This window comes from Diospyros lotus, chromosome 3 (assembly GCF_014633365.1).
Source record: "Diospyros lotus cultivar Yz01 chromosome 3, ASM1463336v1, whole genome shotgun sequence".
NCBI lineage: Eukaryota > Viridiplantae > Streptophyta > Magnoliopsida > Ericales > Ebenaceae > Diospyros > Diospyros lotus.
The window spans coordinates 30,493,222-30,513,770 of record NC_068340.1 but is presented as its reverse complement, the minus strand read 5'-3'; the positions used below and the strand labels follow the sequence as shown (position 1 = coordinate 30,513,770).

At 33.3% G+C, this 20,549-nt stretch overlaps 3 protein-coding genes across 3 annotated transcripts; 2 read left to right on the top strand and 1 right to left on the bottom strand.

Annotated features, from left to right (window-relative positions):
* Positions 1–755: 755 nt before the first annotated feature.
* Positions 756–8,939, bottom strand: LOC127797672 (neutral ceramidase 2). The gene is made up of 10 exons (XM_052330770.1): positions 8,702–8,939; positions 7,708–8,082; positions 7,202–7,410; positions 5,960–6,304; positions 4,303–4,567; positions 3,966–4,233; positions 3,731–3,856; positions 2,918–2,981; positions 1,755–1,924; positions 756–1,508 (listed from the first exon to the last, which is right to left on the bottom strand). Exons 2-10 carry the CDS (start codon positions 8,049–8,051, stop codon positions 960–962), a joined length of 2,340 nt encoding a protein of 779 aa, XP_052186730.1. The 5' UTR covers positions 8,052–8,082; positions 8,702–8,939; the 3' UTR covers positions 756–959.
* A 5,565-nt stretch (positions 8,940–14,504) lies between these two features.
* LOC127798221 (uncharacterized) lies at positions 14,505–15,503 on the top strand. Its single transcript, XM_052331628.1, has 3 exons — positions 14,505–14,630; positions 14,746–15,078; positions 15,296–15,503. The coding sequence occupies exons 1-3, from the start codon at positions 14,579–14,581 to the stop codon at positions 15,448–15,450; spliced, it is 540 nt and encodes a 179-aa protein (XP_052187588.1). The 5' UTR covers positions 14,505–14,578; the 3' UTR covers positions 15,451–15,503.
* A 1,548-nt stretch (positions 15,504–17,051) lies between these two features.
* Positions 17,052–20,241, top strand: LOC127796614 (uncharacterized). Its single transcript, XM_052328850.1, has 2 exons — positions 17,052–17,712; positions 19,611–20,241. The coding sequence occupies exons 1-2, from the start codon at positions 17,300–17,302 to the stop codon at positions 19,822–19,824; spliced, it is 627 nt and encodes a 208-aa protein (XP_052184810.1). The 5' UTR covers positions 17,052–17,299; the 3' UTR covers positions 19,825–20,241.
* The last annotated feature ends 308 nt before the right edge of the window (positions 20,242–20,549 follow it).

Genomic DNA, 20,549 nt, shown 5'->3' with positions numbered 1-20,549 from the left:
ATTTTAATTTAAAGAATTAATTGTGTTTCGTTGAAATAAGTCTCCATTCAAAATTTAGAACCAATTGGTTCTAAATTAAAAAAGAAAAAGAAAAAGAGAAAGGCTAAAAATAATAAAAAATTTTCACTAAAATTATTATTTTTAGTGATAGATATTTATCTTTTCTATTTAATTTAAATAAAAAATAGTTAAACTAGTATGGTTTGTTAAGGGAGGGTCTCAAATAAACAAAATATCATGTACCTCTAAAACTATTTTTAAAAGAATAATGCTAGGAGTCTAAATACAATTTATCCTATATTTCTCATATACATAGTTGAGGAAGCAAATTCCTCTATAAAATTAATATTTTGGCCAATTCATTCATCTCTAATGTCAATATTCTTCCTAAGACAACATTTGTTAAAATAAATAATATACATATATATATTAAGATAAAATTAAAATATTTTTTAAATTAAAATATGTAATGATAAAGATAAAAATAAAAATAAAAATTTTATTGTTAAATTTTTTAAAATACATTGAGAGACATATATATTACTTTTTTATTTATAAAATTTAAGATAAATTTATTTAAAAAATAAAAAATAAACTTATTTAAATAATTTAAAATAAAAAATTATATGACGTAAGAATTTTTAAATAAATTTAACAAATACAATAAAAAAATATTTTTACCTAAAATACTTTTCATATCTCACTTTTTTTGTCAGATATCTTGATTAACAAACATTACTAAATCAAATATCATGTGAAAAGAAAAACATCCAAATCTGCTCGAATTTCTGAGTGGAAGTTAGATGTACAAACCTAATAGAGATAAAAATGGTTTAGTTCACTCCTTTCTTCCCTTTTTATTTTTTTTTAAAGAAGAGGACGATATTCAAACAGTGTGGGTTTCAAGTAACAATTAACCAGTAAAATTAAAAGGGAAGTGGAGGAAATCAATGTGTTTCTTATACAACAACAAAGGCACTAGATGAACCAGTAAAATGGTGAATTGAACCCAGAAGGCCCTTTGAAGCGCCAAAATGCCTTATCCTGTATACACCTGGAGTAGCCGATTGGGGGATTCGCCACTCTATGGTTGCTCGACTCCGAGAACTGAGTTTGAACGGCCGCGACCACTTGAACCGGAGGCAGAAATCATCGTCATCATAAGCCGAAACCCAGTTATCCTTTCCTTGGAGGATCTCCACTAGAGCGAATGTCCCTTCCGTCATGAGGTCGTTTCTGGGACAAGCCGACCAGAAGGTGATGGTTACCATCTCGCCTCTCTTGAAGGTAGAGTTTTGACGGACATCAGAACTGACGTCCCCGAATTTCACGCCAGGAGGGGTCGAGTCCATAACCACCGGGGTCAATAAGCTTATTTGCTTGTCGAGTAGGTCAGGAGGCTGCGGGCCTGGTTCAACCGACTGACCAGTGATCAGGGCTGTGGCGAGCTTCTTGAACTCCTGAATGTAGGCAGCAAGCGTGTGGGGGCCGTATAGCGTGGAGGCACCCTGATAAGTATGAAAGCAGCACCCGTAACCAATAAGTAACATCCTAGTGTCAATATAACAGTTCTAAACTGAAAAGATAACCATCCAAACCACCCATATACTAAGATATGCAAACTGGAGCTGCTTCAGTACAAGTACATACTAACACAAGAATCTGACAACCTCACTCTCTAATGCTTCGACACATAAATTTGGGAAAATATAACCGTCTAACCATTCACATTGGCAAGATTGTTATTTGCTAACCTCGTATCTTTGGACCTCGTACTCCTCAAAGGTAGTCACGTATTGTGAATAAGTATTAGTCAGCCCGGCTATCACAACATGAGTGTTCGCACCAAATTCTCCGTGTCCTCTGCTCGTAAGCACTGTTTTCACAGCTTCTCGGAGACGTCTACCAGCCATTGTTGTAAATTCTGTCAGAAAAAGAATTCAGTTATGGGAACAGAATTGAAGAAGAGGCACATTAGAGCATGACAAGCTACTGCAGTATCAAGTTGGTTCAATTTGGATGTGAACACCAGCCAATAGTTTAACCAGACATCAAGAAGTTTCTCAGAGATCATCATATAGAGTTGCATGGTAACACAGCCAAAAAATTGAGAGTTGTGATCGGCAATGAAGTGTATAATTATGGTTGAAGAACTGCAGTGTCATCGAGAGTTGCCAGATACATCTGAATATCCGATAGACAAGGATGCAAGTTATCTTATTGCAACTTAACAAGTGCCTTAGTTTGCAACACACTGGAATTGCTGAGCTTGACCAGAAGAACATATTAAGAAGATTTCACATTACAATAATTCCATCAGAGAGAAAATAGTTGATTTGGCTTAGTCTAATATGATTTAGTTCTGAACTTCTCTTCCCCAGACATCCAATTTGGATGAGTAAGTTCGATAGCTTAACAGAGGATTAAATGGAATTTAGGCCCAGCAAAACTCAACTTACTGACCACTCAACCAGGCTGCCTTGAGAAAAGGCAGTCCAAGTTGCACCAGTCAATTGGATGTAATATCAGTCATCCAATTTGGATGAGCAAGTTCGATAGCTTGATAGAGTATTAAATGGTATTTAGACCCAGCAAAACTCAACTTATTGACCTTGAAACCAGGTTGCCCTCAGAAAAGGCAATCCAAGTGAACCAGTCAATTGGATGTAATATCGGTTATGACAAGAAGGACTAATACTTGCACCATCTAGGTATCTTCAGGACCCAACATTGGGTGAGATAACATTTACAGCACATATGTTTATCAGCTTAAAAGGTTATTCAGTTGAGAGACAGCATCAAAAGCAAAATGTTATTTCAATAGATCACTGTGCCATTCAGGCTGTCAATTTTACTTCAACATCTATCAACCTTGAACAAGAGTGGAAAAAAAAAAAAAACTAATCAAGCCACATACCTCCAGGGACACACAGAACAACTAGCTGCCCCACCCGGATTATTTGAATTGGAAGTATTGCAGGCTGCAGAAAATAAGATAAAACCAAATCTGTTGGCAAGTAGAACATCTATACTCTAGTAGGCAATAATCAGTAGACCAGTGAGTTCAGGTATAGGCACAGCATGTTTCAGAGTCCAGTATATTGCTCATTGCAATTAAACATCCAATGCAGACTACAATTTTCTTATCAACTCATTTGCTAAGAATAAAAAATAAGATTAATCTTAAAAGACTGTTAAGATTTCAGAAGAGAAGCAAATACAACAAATAACTATGGTTTTCTAGATCAACTTCAAAATACAATGTTAAGATTTCAGAAGAATCAATTATATCAAATAACTATCGCATTCCATCAGCTGCTCCCGCTCTTTAGGAAATGTCCAATAAAGTGCTTTTGCATTAATTATTTTTCACATGTGCCGTACTGTGGGCTTATTGCACAACTTTGTTCTGCCCATTCATGCACGCAAGTCTTGGAAAATGCATTTGAAAAAGATGATAGATTTTTATCAAGACTAAAAAATCAAAGACATTAAAATTTAGATACTTCACAGGGATGTACAATAGCGGAGCATTCACCATATGAAAACTCTAGATTTACGTGAAAATAGGTTGAGAGCATTACATCCAAATCCCAGGGTGAAAATTTAAAGCTCTTTTTGATAGTGCATCATAAAGTAGAAGTGGTGATAACCTTTCACATTCAAAAGTCTAGAAAAGCCAACAAACAAAGTAATTGCATTAAAAGTTTCAATGGCAATATCAACTCACTGCCCAATGATAAGGCTTATTCATTTCACCAGTATCGAGCAAAATGGGTTTTGGCTGTTGACAATCTATTTGCTCCTTGTCTGGTGTTTTAAGCAAGTTGCGAACCAACTTCCAAAAAGGATTCCCCTGGAGTAACATATACAAAAAATTATAAATACATCAAACAGTCAGGTTCCATACCATGTGAAAGCATAGAACCAAACAAGGAATTAAGCTACTGAAAAATTTTACCGACCTCATTATCCCCTTGCTTAAAGTCAAAAGCTCCAGGTCCATCAGTGGTACCTGCAGCAAATGCAAACCCCATTGCAGCAGGGCACGTTTTGACCACTTCATTACCTCCTTCTTTAGGAAGAGTCACTCCAAGTTTGGAGAAGTCCACATAAGAATGACGATAGTCAACCTTCCCTTTCAACTCCTCAGATGCTTTATTGAAAAGCTCTAAAGCTTTCTTGAATTGCCTTTCTCCAATTATACGAGTACTCTCAAATTCATCAGGGTAACTGCAAAGTCAAGATTAGATTAGTTTCATGCAGGTTACAGGTAAGCATAGTATGCATAGCAGTATTTACCCTGGTCCTCGACCATAGCATAATTCATTCTTTCCACCACAAGTGCTGTGATTGAAGTCACAAGGTAGCCCAGTATCTATGCAGAATGCACCAAGCACATTTGGACTAACATCACCACAGTTCGACTGACAAAATGCAGATACAAAACTAGGCTTATTGGCCTGCCTGAGAGCACTTCTGACACGTCTTGCAACACTTAGAAGCCTGGTCGCTCGTTTACCAGAAGAAGATTGAAAAGAGGCAGCAAGCTCCAGCAACCCATGGTCTGCGTTAAGATGCATCAAGTATTTTAAATTAAGTAGAAGTACTTCTTCCATTCCTTTTCATTTGACAGATGATGAAGTTCTAATTGATCCCAAATTGTACAGAACCTGAAAATTTATCCATACCTACTTTGCCTCATATGAGGAAACTGAGGCATGCAACCCAATCCCGATTGTCCTTTCATTGCATGTTCCAGTCTGAGATTTTACGAACTAAATTTTGGTTGTCTTATCATGTTTAACTGCCACCCCACCCATCAATCATCATACTTCTAGAATATTTGACAGCAGATTACAATAGGATCTCCAATAATTATTATTTCAGGGAACATATTAACTAACAAAATATTTAAGTACTAAAATGTTGCATTTTTTCCAATACAAATATATTGTTCACAGTTATTTTGCCAAGAAAATTACTTCATCAAGACATGTATCCAAACCTTTTAACAGAACGAACTTCTTTCTTCAAAAGAACCAGATCTAGTTATTACTAAGCAAAGAAAGAAGGATCAGATATATTTATTTCGCATGGATTTATATTGCCAATGTGACTTCTAGAAGTCAATTGATATTAGGAATGTTGTGCCACTAACCCTAACTTGGTTAGGATAAGGTGGGGCTGATGATGATATATTTATTTATTGTTGTGAAAAGCTCCCAATCCCCCTCTTTATTAAAAATAACTTTATACTTTTACCAATGATTCTAACACAGTATATATCCTTGCATTCATTTGGTTTCTGCATTGATAATTGATACATTCGATAATTTTCTCTCAACATTTTATTAATTATACAGATTATGAGTTTTTTAGGTTGGATTACAGCAGCATTTTATTTAAATATGAATCATAAATAATAAGGTCAAGGTGCAAATCAAATTAGGTGAAGAATAACCATTACCAAATGCAAAAAGTCAAATAAATTGTACCCTGGAAGAACCTAACCCCAGACTAGGGAATGCAACCAAATCACTGAAGCTAATGCAACATTGAGAGGCCTATGAGAAGGGAAGCTTCTTGGCCAGAGTGGACACAAAGACAACAAGACAGTACCCTACGTTGTGGCACAAATCTTGCATGTCTTGAACCATGAACAAGACAATAAATATGCATATATTCATTTCTGAAACAACTTCAATAAAACTGATTTATGAATAGAAAATTCAGGAAGGTCTCAAACTGGACCATTTATAGGCTAGGTCGCATGCATTGTGTATTATCTTTCCCTGACAACAACATATGCTTAACACCCTGCCCGTCAATGGTTAGAGCATAGATAATGCAATTTTCGCATATGACCAATCCATGTAGCCCATTCATAGCCACAATTTCAACTGATTTTTTATTTTGAAATTAATGTACTGCAGTAGACTAGGAGTCAACAACTTACGGTTTCTGTGAGCAACAGGAATTATGTTTGAGACTCTTCGAGGCATTTCATTGGATTCAAGATTAGCAGAAGATACATTTTCAACGCCTTTCCTGTTAAACCAGTCTTCCATAAATCGTGCAGCAGCTCCTTTGTTGTCTCCACTTATCAATGAATTTGTACGACTCATAGAAGTTCCATGAGTTGCAAACCAATTAAAGCTACCAATTGGGCCCCACTCATTATCCACAAACTTTATAAGTGTCATTTCTTTGTCAACATCAAACTTGAATTTACTACGTTCCGCTGCAGGATTATTAAGATAAGCACTAGGGCTACGGTTAATACCAGCATCTAGAAGCTCTCCTGTCAGGAAGGACCAAAAATTATGATAAGTAATGAGAAACAGCGAGGAAGATATAATCTAGGGCTCTCAATATAATGCCAGAATATTGCATCTTGATCTCAGTTGACATTGGACAACATATTAAAAACATATATTATGATGTCTTTTTATGAGTGAATTAGGGGGCCAAAACATGGTCTGGAAAAATTCTAAACAGGAATCAAGCGGTTGCAAGGAATATATTTAAAGATGGACAACATGCAGAATCAATTCCGAAACCAACCCTTGAATGCTCAATATAAAGGTAATAAAGATATTTATTAATCTATCGATTGTTAAGCAAGAAAAAGTACTTGAAAGAGGGAAAAGGAATTCAAAGAACAAAGAACTAATTTCCTTTGATGAAATTCTAAAAAAAAAAAGCAATTTGGGCCAGAAATTTGTGATTAATTTATCCAGCAGACTTCTCAAGTACTGATCAGGACAGAATGAACTCGCATATAATCATGATACAAAAGATAAAACGCACTGGCAAGACCTTTAGTCATTTTAGAGACACAAGCCTTTGATGCAAGGAATATCAAACAAAAATGGAAAGCTAAACTCCTAATTGAGAAATCCTATAGAGCTGACATGCCATAGACGCAAGGAAATGGAACAACCAAGCAACAAGAGAGAGAGAGAGAGAGACTTCAAAAGTATTAATTGAATTTAGAACATTAAGTGTTACGGATCAAGATAATTAAATTCCACAAAAAGAAAAAAATTGATTGTTTACTTCTTTTGTCAGTTTTTGTGCATCATGAACATGAAAATAATCTGTGTCCTGATATTTTCTTTAACCACAGACATGAAACAGTTGGTTACTTTATCATGAAGCTCACAAAATAGAAAGATTGAAGATTCCTTGTCATTACCTCTATTCACCAAGATTGAACCTGGCCTAAGATTTTCATGAGCTTGAATGATGCTTTTCTCAATGCCCTCAACAATGACATCAAATGACTGGCGCACAAAACCAAGAGATGTTACAATGTACACAACATACTGTAGATAACCACCAGGGCCAGCATGGGTGTGAATTCCACTAATAGCAACATTTTTTTCAGTATATAGGTTCCCATATCTGCAAAAGAAACATCATTTTATCCCTGTTAGTAGATAAAAAAAAGAAAGTCAATTTCCCATTCTATCATCCTGTAAGTTATCAGCTAAAATATACAAATCATTCAATTTTTTTTTTCTTTCTTTTTAATTCATTCATTTTGAAGATCATTTTCACTAAACTTAAGTACTGCACTGAAATACTGCCTCTTTTACATTCTAAATGTGCATGGGTGGATGCGTGAAAAGACTCTGCTTCCGGTAATCTATAGTGCAATTGACTATATGAAAGGTATGACTTAATCACATAACATTATACCTTGCCTTCAACCTCTCAAGAACTTTAATTGTCACGAGTTGAGAGGCCATGCAAGCATCAAGATTTACAAATACTGCACTGTTACCCTGTGGCTCTGCAACAATAAATGCCCGTGCTCGCAGCCTGAAGTGAACACCAGATGCTATCTGGTCAGTGTTAGCATACCCCATCATATTGACATCAGCAGCAGGTCCCGTGATGTCATAGCTTCCAAGCCCAACCAAGTAATTTGAAGCTGAGATTATTCCTCTGCTATTCTGCAGCAAGAGTAACAGCAAAATCCAAACCCATTTGATAGCACATGGTTTCTGAACATTGAGCAGCCAAGCAAAAGACACCTCCATGACTGTTCCACTAATGGATGTGCTTATTTTCCTTCATCAGAAAAAACAATGTAAAAGGTTCAAAAAAAAGAAAAGAAAAAAAAAAACAGAAGAGAATGTTAAATATCAGTTGAAGTGTCTGTGTCTTCTCTCGTTCTCACTTCAGGAAAGAGTCGAATTGCAACAAGTTGTCACAACAAATGCTTTACAAGATTCATTTTGACAGTAACTAAATCTGGTTAAATACCATACATACAAAAATATACTCCTAAAGTAGCTAGAAAAGATTCGCCACTAACTATAAATAGATCAACAGCTAAAAGTAAAAGAGACTCTGGAGCGTGGAGTTCGCATATCTCCTCTCTTTCCTCGTAGCTACAAATGATCCCTCGAACTCAGAAAACCCAAAACAGTACTTAAAATAGTGCACATAGCTCAGTTATTTAAAAATGACACCAGAATGAACCATTTCCAAAATTTCAAGCAAAAAAATGAACGGAAAGATGATAACAAACGTGCTTACAAATGTAATTTTGAACAATTGCAACAGAAAGAACAAGTGTAAACTGTGTTTCTTATTTTAAAAAGTGAAATGAACGATCTGAGCGAGAATAAAAGAACCCTTGACTTGATGTATAAACCAAAGCTGGGAAATGAAACATTTCTTGTACCTCAACGAAATAACATTGCGAGCTTGGAGCACAAGTTCTGATCGCAGTGCCTCTGCCGAATTAATTCACCTTCAAAGAAGCGATTGGAGAAAAGTAGAGAGAGAGAGAGGGAGAGAGAGAGAGAGAGTCCAACGATCCTTCTAGAGAGAGAGAGAGAGAGAGAGAGTCCAACGATCCTTCAAAGGTAGAGCAAAAGCGAAGGCTGACAGTTCGCTGTACTCTGTTAATGGCTTTTGAGGCTTTTATTAGTAGTATTCATTCGATGAGTGAATGGAGTTGTCTGTGCAACTGCGGTGACGTTAGTGCGAGTAAAATGAAAGTGGATCCTCCCCCTTGTCCCCGTATGTATAAACACGGGTTGTCAATCGTCATGACAAGCGGTGCCCCAAATGCTTTTCCAACTTCTAAATGAAGGAAGGAAATAATAAATTTCAAACCTGAACTGAAGGCAGGGGGTGGGTGGGTGGGTGGGTGGGGCTACGAATACGGAAATCGAAAATGTTTTTTTTTATAAGAAATGAAAACGTAAAAATAAATATTTTTTTAAAAAAATAAACATAAATAAGATTCGAAACGGAAATAAAAAACGTTTTCAAAATTTTTTGAAAACAAAAAAACGACACCTATAAAATGTTTCCGTGTAACATAGGGTGCAGCCCAGGAAGACAATTTGATTATTTTATTCAAATTTTCTAATTTTTGGTTTTACAGTTATGAGTTTTATGGAGTTAATTGATAGCTGCATCTGCATGGATGCAAATTGCAACTACAAAGAATGAGGATATATAATGCTACATCATAAACTAATAATAAATGTATATTATTTTTAAAATTTAAATAATTTTATTAGTTGATAATAAATATATCATGTTTTAGATTATACTAGTGGATCACCCATGTGATGCATGGATATCATAAAAAAAAAAAATAAATTGTCAAAGTGAAAGTTATATAATTTAGTAATTATAATAAATAAAAATCACAATAAAGAAGTAAAGAATAAATAAAATAATCTTGTTATAATCACGAAAATACAACAAAAAAATTACAGATTTTGAAATATTTCCTTATATACATTTAAGGGTAGGCGAACAATTAAAAGCATGTAACTCTATCCCGAAACCATGTAAACAATAAACCTAAATTAACATGTAATACAATAAGTAATACGTAAAAAATACAAAAATTATACAATAACATGAAAAAAAATGATAATCTATTTCTTTATTCTAAAACATGCATTCAAGGGTAGACGTTTTTTTTTTAGATTTTCACGTGTATTTGTCTCATATGTGCATATCACACGAACCCTCAAGACCTAATTTTTCTTAGTTGCATTCACATCACTCACTTGACAGAATAGTGGTGCTATGTTACACCAAAATACCAAATTAGGTAAAAAAAATGTGGTTAAAATTTACTAAATAAAAGTAAAGAAGAAGATGAAATTTGAAAAGAATAATCGAGAAAGGAGATAAGAGGAAATGGAACGGTTGAATGGAAATGGAGAGGAAGAAAAGAGAGAGATATTTACTTTTTTTTATTAATTTCTTTTCCTTCAAATTCTCTTATTTCTCTCAATTTATCAAATCACATGCCACCGTTAAGTTTCTCTTTTTTCTCACGCTTTGCCACACAATTTGAATATTTCTCACTTAACATAATTTTCAAAACACAAATTTAATTTGTATTTAATTTCTCCAAGTTCAACATATAGCACATATTCAGAGTAGACTAATGGGAAAAAAGAGAATTAAATAAATGACAATAATCAATTAAGTTAAAAAATAAAATTATGACATTTAAAATTATAAAAAATAAATTTAGATTAATTAAATTGTTTGTAAAATAAAGACAATTTAAATAATCAATTAATTATATAAATAATAATAATCAAAATTTCAAAATTGATTATCCATATATGATTTTACATATTTCTCTTAACAAATAATTACCACATTTAAAACAGGTCAAATTTTTAAAGAAGTGAAAAAAAAAAGTTAAAAAATAAAATTATAACATTTAAATTATATAAATTTAAAATAATTAAACTATATATAAAATAAAGATAATTTAAACAATCAATTAATTATATAAATGATAATAATCAAATTTTCAAAATTGATTATCTATGACTTTACATATTTCTTCTGACAATCAATTACCACAATTAAAATAGGTCAAATTTTTAAGAAAGTAACCAAAAAAAAAGTTAAAAAATAAAATTATAATATTTAAATTATATATAAAATTATAATATTTAAAAATAACAAAAATAAATTTAAATTAATTAGACTATATATAAAATAAGAATAATTTAAATAATCAATTAATTATATAAATGATAATAATCAAATATTCAAAATTAATTATCCATACATGACTTTACATATTTCTTTTGATAATTAATTACCATATTTAAGACAGATCAAATTTTTAAGAAAGTAACAAAAATAATAAAATAAAGTTAAAAAATAAAATTATAAGTTATATATAAAATTATAAAAAAATAAATTTAAATTAATTAAATTATATAAAATAAAGATAATTTAAATAATTAATTAATTATATAAATGATAATAATTAAATTTTCAAAGTTAATTATACATACACGACTTTACATATTTTTCCTGACAATCAATTACCACATTTAAGATATGTCACATTTTTAAGAAAGTAACAAACAAAAATAAAGTTAAAAAATAAAATTATAACATTTAAGTTATATATAAAATTATAACATTTAAAATTATAAAAAAATAATTAAACTATATATAAAATAAAGACAGTTTAAATAATTAATTAATTATATAAATAATAATAATCAAAATTTTAAATTGATTATCTATACATGACTTTACATATTCCTTCTAACAATCAATAATCACATTTAAGACAACTCACATTTTTTAAAAAGTAACAAAAAAAAAAATAAAGTTAAAAATAAAATTATAACATTTAAGTTATATATAAAATTATAACATTTAAAATTATAAAAAAAATAAATTTAAATTAATTAAACTATATATAAATAAAAATAAAATAAAAAATTTACTTGACAGTCGGTATTCGACAGTATTACCTAATATCTCAAGATTTCTCTCAATTTAAAAAAGTCTCATTTTTCTATAATTTATTTCAATTAAAATTTTATGCTAATATTTAAAAATTAATAATATGAATAAATTAATAATATTTATCTTGGCTCTTCATATATCAGCATGCTTACACATTCTCTAAATACTATTTAGCTATGAAAAAAATCATTTACATGTTTCAAGAACTATATGTTTTTCACAAATCTAGAATTAATTAATGACTTATAAAAATTCTATTTCGGGTAAGGCCACAAAAATTAAAAAATATAATAAAATATCAAAATAGTAATTAGAAATGGGCAGGAAAAAATTTGACGGCTGTTTTGTTATAATATATATAATATAGATAATAAAATAATAAAATTATTTAAATAAGTTATAATAAATAAAACTTATCTAAAAATAAAATATATTTATTGTTGTTTAACTATTATATTCTTAATAGAATAATAATAGATAACATTACTTTAAAAATACTTGTATTATAAAAATTAGGTTAGAGTTTTTTTTTCTCTTTATTTCGTAAAATATTTCTCAGACTTCCTTTGGTCAACTTTTTGTTTTCAAAATTGCTTATAATGCAATTTATTTGTAGATAAAATATAATAATATTACACATTATTTTTAATATTTTTGTTAGTTGACAATAAATGTATTAATATTTTAAAATAATTTACCAACTAATAAGAATGTTCAAGTACTAAAAATAATATGTAATTATTTAAGAACATTAATGAACATAATCCTAATATATATATAAAAAAAAATATTCTCTTAAAATTAAATTAAATATATTTAATGCTATAGGGGCCCAATTTCAACCACTCATTCGTGGAAGGAAATGGAGTGAACAATAAGACAGGGCCGGCAAGTTTAATACGTGGCGTGCGACGACAGCGTAGGATCAGTGTCGTCATAGTGCGTGATATGATTAAATTTAAATTTAGGGACACAATTGGTTAAAGGGGGAAAGTTTAGGGATATAAATGTGTTTTTAGACAATTCAATCACATCCTTTTATGTATTTACATAATAAAGACATAATTGGTAATATTTTATAAAATTTAAATTAATATTGTCTAATTATTACGTATTTTGATGTGATTATTATCTGACAATATATGATATGATCAAACTATCAGATAGTGACATTAACCATTCTTTGAAGACAACCAACCATCCTTCCTTCTTTCTATGATAGTAACTGAGGAAGGTGAGACCGTAGGTTGGATTGATTAATTTGCAAAAATTTTGAAATCAAACTGAAATGAAGCTAAATGAATCAATTCATTCAAATTAACCGAAATTTGTCGAATCGTTTGAAAATTTGATAGCAAGCAAATTATAATAATACGCGTGCTCCCCCTCCGTGTCCGAGGTGGGTTGGGAGGCCAAAGGTCCTCCTGAAACTGAAAGTGATTCCAAGAGCGTTAAGGCAAATGGAAGCATCCGCGAAGAAGCCTTATTTGGCTGTATCTTCTTCTTCTTCTTCAGCTTGGCGTGATGGAAATATATCCTCCAAGAGGTGCAGCATTAGCGGCGGATTGGCGTGATGGCTAGGTCGATCACTTCATGATCAAAGAAATGATGGCTGTGTGTGGTTGAAATAGAATATTTAATGAATATTATTATTATTATAATATTCTCCCCTGGGTATTATGTTTTCTTTAATATATATATATATATATATTAGTTTTTAAAAGAAACCTTACAGTTTAAAAAAGTTACGAAGATGAAGTGTAAACTAATTAAAAAAATGACATTTTTTTTTAGTAACTGTAATAATAATAATATAGTTTTATAAACATCTACTGGATAATGTGATTTTATATGTAAAATGGTAAAGGTGGTGTGTGTGTGTGTGTGCACGTGAATAATTATAAAACTTTACATTTACAAAAGTTAGTACTGGCAGGGTGAATGGAGGCCCATTAGTGAAGGATAAGGCCCAAGAAGCCCATAAGGAACACATTGACCTATTCCAACAAATACAATTGTTATTTTTCTGGCAGAGTTCCTGGAGGCCCATTCAGGAAGGAAGGAAGAGGCCCATAAGTAACACAGTTAGGCCTCTAGTTTGGCATTTAGGAAGTAACAATCCATAGAATCTTTATCCCATAGAATAGAAGAAGAAATCATTTTGATTTCCATGAAATTAATATGCTCCAAATTGAGAGGAAAAAAGAAGTAAAATTAAGAATAAAAATGTTATATATTTTTTTGTTTTCACCATTGTTGTAAAATTTTTAATGGTACATCATTTTTAAATGTATGAAAAATTATGTCCAATAAGGTTTAGACCACTTGGAATAATGCAACAAAGGCCAGCACCCCCGTATAACGTTTTCATCAAATACCAAGAAGCCAAGAAGCCACAAGTAAATGAGGATTTTGAACAAGAGTGCAGCGCAGAGTGGTGACACGAAAAAGCAGCTTGAGTTTGGTTTGAGGTACCAGTCACACACAGCCAGCGTGCCCGGCAGTGGCAGGCATAATCAGATCCAAATAATACTTAAGAATCGAATAATGAAGGAGAAAAAGGATCAACTGAGGCCGGTTTCGTTACGATCAAAATACCATCCATCCACTTCCCTTGATTTCTACAATGTCATCTAGCTAGCTAGCTAGCTAGCATGACTTAATTTGCCCTTACCCTTTTATCTCCTCCTCTATATAATAAACACCTCCTCCTATGTTTGGTTCACATCGATCCATCCCAAGCACCAAATACTTACTTTTTATTCCCATCCAAGCAAGCAACATAAATTTTCCCCAGAAAATGGCCTTGATCCTTTTCCTCGCCTTTTCTATCTTCCTCCAAGGAGCTCTTGGTACCTATATATATATATAGCATAAACGACACTTTTTCCTTCCCTTTCTTTTCTTTTCTCTTATCTTCTCTTCCTTTCAATTAACTTGAATTAATTGATGTATTTATCAATGCAGGTGATATTGTATGCGAGGAGCTGCCGGCCGGAATCTGCTCGTTCTCGATCTCTACGTCTGGGAAGCGATGCTCGCTGGAGACTTATAATTCAATTGAAGCAAGTGTCGTCGAATACCAGTGCAAGACATCTGCGGTCGCCGCGAAGAGCATGCCGCCGGAATGGATTGAGAACGACGAGTGTGTGAATGCGTGTGGAGTCGACAGATTCTCCGTCGGGATCTCGTCGGACTCTCTCCTCGAGCCCGGCTTCGTCGCCAAGCTTTGCGCGCCGGCGTGTTACCAGAACTGCCCCAACATTGTCGATCTCTACTTCAACTTGGCTCTCGCGGAAGGTAACATTATCTCCCTTATTACACAGATCCGTGGTTTAACAATGATGTCCAGGCAGGTGTTTATTTATAGACAAATAACTATGACTGACTGACTGACTGACTGCAGGTGGATTGGTTCTCTCACCACTGCTAACTACTGCTGTTCCTATTTTAAGCGACATATCAATTTAATTAATTTTATCAAACTCAAATTTGAGATGTTATCTAACACGTGCAGGAGTGTTCTTGCCAAGCTTATGCAAGGCTCAAGAAACCAATCCGCGCCGCGCAATGGGCCAGCTTCTGAGTTCTGGTGCGGCTTCTGGGCCGCTTTCGGCTGCAGCTGCTTCCGGTCCGGTCTCAGCTATGGCTTCTGCCCCGGCGCCTAGTTAATCAACCGAATCCCTTGCCTGTGCCCCTACCTACGTCTCTATTTAATCCACTTAATTGCAGCTCTGCATATGTACCACCGTACCATGAATGAATGAATTTATGTAGTATTTGCTCGATCGTGTCATATTAAAGCAAAGTTTGTGGTTTGTACTAATTCTATGTATCATTAATTGAAAGATGATTGGCTTACGTTCCCTCGTCTAATCCGAACCGAACCTTAGTGGATTTGAAAGAATGGGCCGCTCCACATTTCAAGAAAAATTCTAAGCCCACAAGCCTTTTTACTTTTCTCAATAAAATCAATTCTTTTTTTTTTTTTTTTAACACAAGAAGAGAGATGAAGATATAAAAGATTCAATGAAATTGTTGTTCATAAATAAACTCTGTTCTGTTTTAATATATAAATATGGATATGGATTTACCCCAAACGATACGATTCACAACTACTCAATAAGTAGGCTTGTTTGAGAATAAGTGACCAATTAATTAGTCCAAAATTTATACTTTAATTCATATTTTACAAAAAATTATATATTAACACCCCCCCCCTGACTTTTGAGTTGCTTGTTTAAAATTTCTAATAAAATTTCTACTGCTGCCTGTCAATCATGGATTCTTGGCATTTGCTTGCAGGGAATGATTCTAAGGACTGAACGGACAAAAAGTCCTAAGTGGAGTTTGATTGAATTCATGCTGACTTTCACTTATTTCATAAAGCTATAAATTTTGCCATTTTTTACTTTTGGGAATTGATGAATTCACCCACAATTTCTGTCCGAATGGCACTTTACAGAGTTCCAATACAAGGAATAAATACATTTAACTCATTGATCTCTTACCCGCATCAAATAATATAATAATTTATTTAAAACAGATACATAACAAATTCCTATCAAATATTTAAAAATAATTAATTTACCATCAGCTTCTTCTAGACCATAAGATATATATATATATAACTCTCTATCTCTCTCTATTGTATCTTTAATACGCTTAAACTTGTTTGTGTAAAATATGGATATATGATAAACATAAAAATTACAAAGAAAAGAGATGAAAAACTATAAATCAAACTACTTGAAAGAGAAGGTGTGCTGTTAAGTTTAGAGGTCAGTTAAGAGTAAAGAGGATTATTATTATTATTATAATATTATAATCGAACTAGTTCCAAGAATGATCATAAAGAGTATTGATCTAAAAATTTTACACAATTCTTTATATATAAAATGATTTAAATTTGTCATATAATAACCATATATTAGAAAGAAATATACTCATAACTATAAAAATATTAGTAATGAATTACTTTGATAATTTTTTACGTAAATTATATAAAACAATATTTTCCAATAAACAAAAGGCGAATGAATTTGGGGCAAATTGCAAAGAATTGGAAAAAATTGAAATAATCTATAAAGTTTGAGAGATTATTGAAAAAATTAAGAATATATACTATTATTATTATTATTATTGAATTAGAAACAAGTGAAAGTCAGCATGAAATACTATTTTCTTTTATAATTTATATAAAGAAAAAAAAAAAAAGTGGAGTTTGATTGAATTCATTATTCATGTTTCCCTCAGTCACAGACAGACAGTACTCGTTCTTCTCTTTGGCTCTTTCCTTTTCCTTGTCCCCTCTAATCTAATCTAATCTAATCTCTGCTTTACGTTTCCTTTGCTTTTTGATCACTGTTCTAACCTCATGCTCAAATATATACATATATATATATATATGTATATATGCCTAGGGATAGAGATGTTTTATAGATACAAAGCAGGGATATTTGAGTGAAAGATCCATATTATCTCATCGCTACTTCAAATTTCGGTTTTCTGGGCACCGTAAATGTCTGTTGCAGAGAAACCCAGTAACGATTTAGAGTTGGGTCACCGACGGCGTCGTAGTGACGGGAGCCGGCCTTCGGTGGCCGGAAGCGGAAAGACCACCGCGGACGGGAGTCTTTGCTTCTCCGACTCCGACTCCGACGACCAGTCGTGGCACTCGCCGGTGGAGTGTCGACACCCTTCGGCGTCGGATTGCTTGTCGGACGATGTGGATTTGGAGAGTGGGGATTTGGAGTTGAAAGTGCATTCAGCTAAGGAGCAGAGAGACTGTAGAATTTGTCATCTGAACTTGGTGGGTGGCGGTGATCGGGAATCTGCCGGTGTGGCCATTGAACTTGGTTGTTCTTGTAAGGGCGATTTGGCGGCTGCCCACAAGCAATGCGCCGAGACCTGGTTCAAAATCAGGGGTAACACGTAAGTTCAAATCATAATTGAACCTGATTGCTTGAGTACCCATTTGGACCTCTTTTGCATTTTGTAAATTGAGGAGATCTGGACGAACGAATTGATTAGGTATTTACTCTTTTGTGCTTGGTGGATTTAATTGACTTCTTTGCATGTTCTTGGTTAGAAGTTTGAGATGTTAAATTCAGTATAAGTTTTCCAGTTTCTGCTCGAAGGGATTGGATGAGTCTTTTTCTTCATAGCAACTGGTATTCATGATTGCCTTTCTCGCTTGTCTTTGGTTTAGACAGGCAATTGTGTGTTTGATTATGAATTGAATAATTAATTTCATATTCTACACACAGTTAAGCATGTTTTTATTGTAGATTACAAGCCCATAAATGTATATTATTTCCATATTTAAGCGTGTGAAGCACTCTACAGTACATTGACCTCTGTTTTGTTGACTCTATCATCTCTTCCCTGCATCCGTCCGTCCTTTTTGTCGAGGGTAAAAGTAATAATATGAAATATAAGTTGACCTCTTTATTTATCAGTTTAAATTTTTTGATAAGATGGTGATTAACAATTTAACATATTTTTTGTCATTTTAGTTTTATTCTATATCTTCTTAGCAAGTTATTCTTCAATTCTCGTGTAGGACAGAATCATCAAATAGAATGCTAATTATGGATGAGAGCAGAACATGCGGTGACACCATATAGCATCATATTTAATTGCAGAAAATTTTAATTACTTAGTTGAGAAGGGCTCCAATGCAAGCTCTTGTCTTGATTGTGTGAACACGCATTAACCTTGCAGAAAGGAGCCGGCATGGGTAAATTTTCAAATGTAGAAATATAGTTTACAACTAAACATAGAATTTTACAACAACTAATTTTCTTAGGTCTTCATTATAAAAATGTTATGCCCCACACATCTGCTTTGCACCATGTTTTACAACTGGAGTGCATTGGAATAATGAACAGCTAAGAGGATATTAAGTATAAGACCATCAAATTAAGGTTCAAGAATTCTTTGTGAACCTGTACACTGATTGCTTTAATGTTTTGATTGATAAGATGCCTTGTAGGATTCATGTTGCATGACTTGCTGGAACTTCGAAGATTCTATAATAAATTTTTTGGTGGATTCTGGTAAATGAAAGTCTGGAGATTTAAGGTTTGAAAATATAGTAGATTCTGAGCTTTAGAAAGAAATGGCTGGGGGTAGTGGTTGTGGGACTCTCCATTTTTAAAAGATTATTTTCATAACTTTAACTTACAACCTTCACAATTGCCTACCGATACCTTACCCAACCAAAAAAGTTGTGTTGCATTCTACTGTCAGCTTTGGAACAGAGACACGTAGTAAATAGGCGGTCGCTGACTGCCCTTAAGTCAGCTATTGCTTGGAGATAGAGAGTTGGTAGATCTCACTTTTCCTATCACATCAGGATTATGTTCCCTTTGCCTGTTGATATCTTCCTCTGTCCACCCCCCCCCCCCCCCCCCCCCCCCAAAAAAAAAAAAAAAAATGATCCTTAAACTTCTTTTTAAAAAATGGATTTTCCGAAGCTTAGTTGACACAAACTTCCAAATTTGAAGTTTTTATCATTTCCTTGCAAGAATGATTTTCCTTCTCTGAACCATAACCATATAAGTGGCTTTCTCTAGATATCCTTATCTACCTGAACCTTTCTGTCTGCGTCTCTATGATTCTTCTCACAATTGGACAATCCTGTGTAGGTTAGCGGGCTTGTTCTAAGGGCTTTTGTGACCACCCTTTGACAATATTTAGAGCTTCTAAAGACACCGAAAACGAAAACTAGATTTTTCTTTCTCCTCACTGCTTCTCTATTTCTTGGTCTCTATAATACCTTATTTTCAGCTTAATCTCTAGTAAGTACATTACAACAATCCCTGCAGAACCTGTGAGATCTGCGGAGCCACAGCACTGAATGTCGCTGGGCAGCCGATAAATGAGGGAAATGGTGCTACTGCAAGCGCCACTGCAGCGCTGCCCGACCCCGCTGAATCCCGAAACGCCTGGCACGGCCGCCGTGTAGTTAACGTCCTGCTTGCTTTCATGATCTTCGCTTTCATTATTTCTTGGCTCTTTCACTTCAATGTAATATCCTGAACCAACCATGGAAGCGCCATCTTGGTCACAGATGTCCGGGCCATATATTCTAGCCAAGTCTTATTTTGTATCAACCATCAAAGGGCGTGTCTTGTCTTCAGTAAACGAGGATTCTCGCTTTGTGCGGGGTGTCGAGATGTCATATTTGCAGAGACTTGTGTTGTATTGACTACCATGTTGTATAATTGGTGCTCATCTCATGTGGATTGGATTTGATTGGTTGATGCGTTGTTTACAGCACAAGGCTTTGCCGTGTACTTAAAAAGACATTCAATTCAATTCCATCTGAGGTGATGTCCATCTCTGTATTTAAAGCTTCTCCAGTCCTCCCCATCTGGCACCTGAGGGTCTGGGAAGTTGTTGGAGCAGCCATTGTTAAATAAAGGCAAAAAATGTTAAATAAATATTCAAACGAAAATTTTTAAATAAAAAAAATTACTTTATTTTAAGTTATAAATTTTTTATTGATGGCTGGAAAAGCAGTTTCCATCATTGTCAGTTCATCTCATTTTTCTCATCCATTTTAAACACTTTTTATTTTTTAAATTAAAAAAAGTAGTGTTTTGTATTTAATAATTGACTCAGTTTTTAAAATTTTTGTAAAAAAAAAAAGATAATTTTTTTTTTCTACAACTATAAACAGCCCTTGCATCAATACACAGTTCTTTGAGAATCAAAAACTATACCCAAAAAAATAAAAAGAGAAAAAATGATCTTGAGACCTT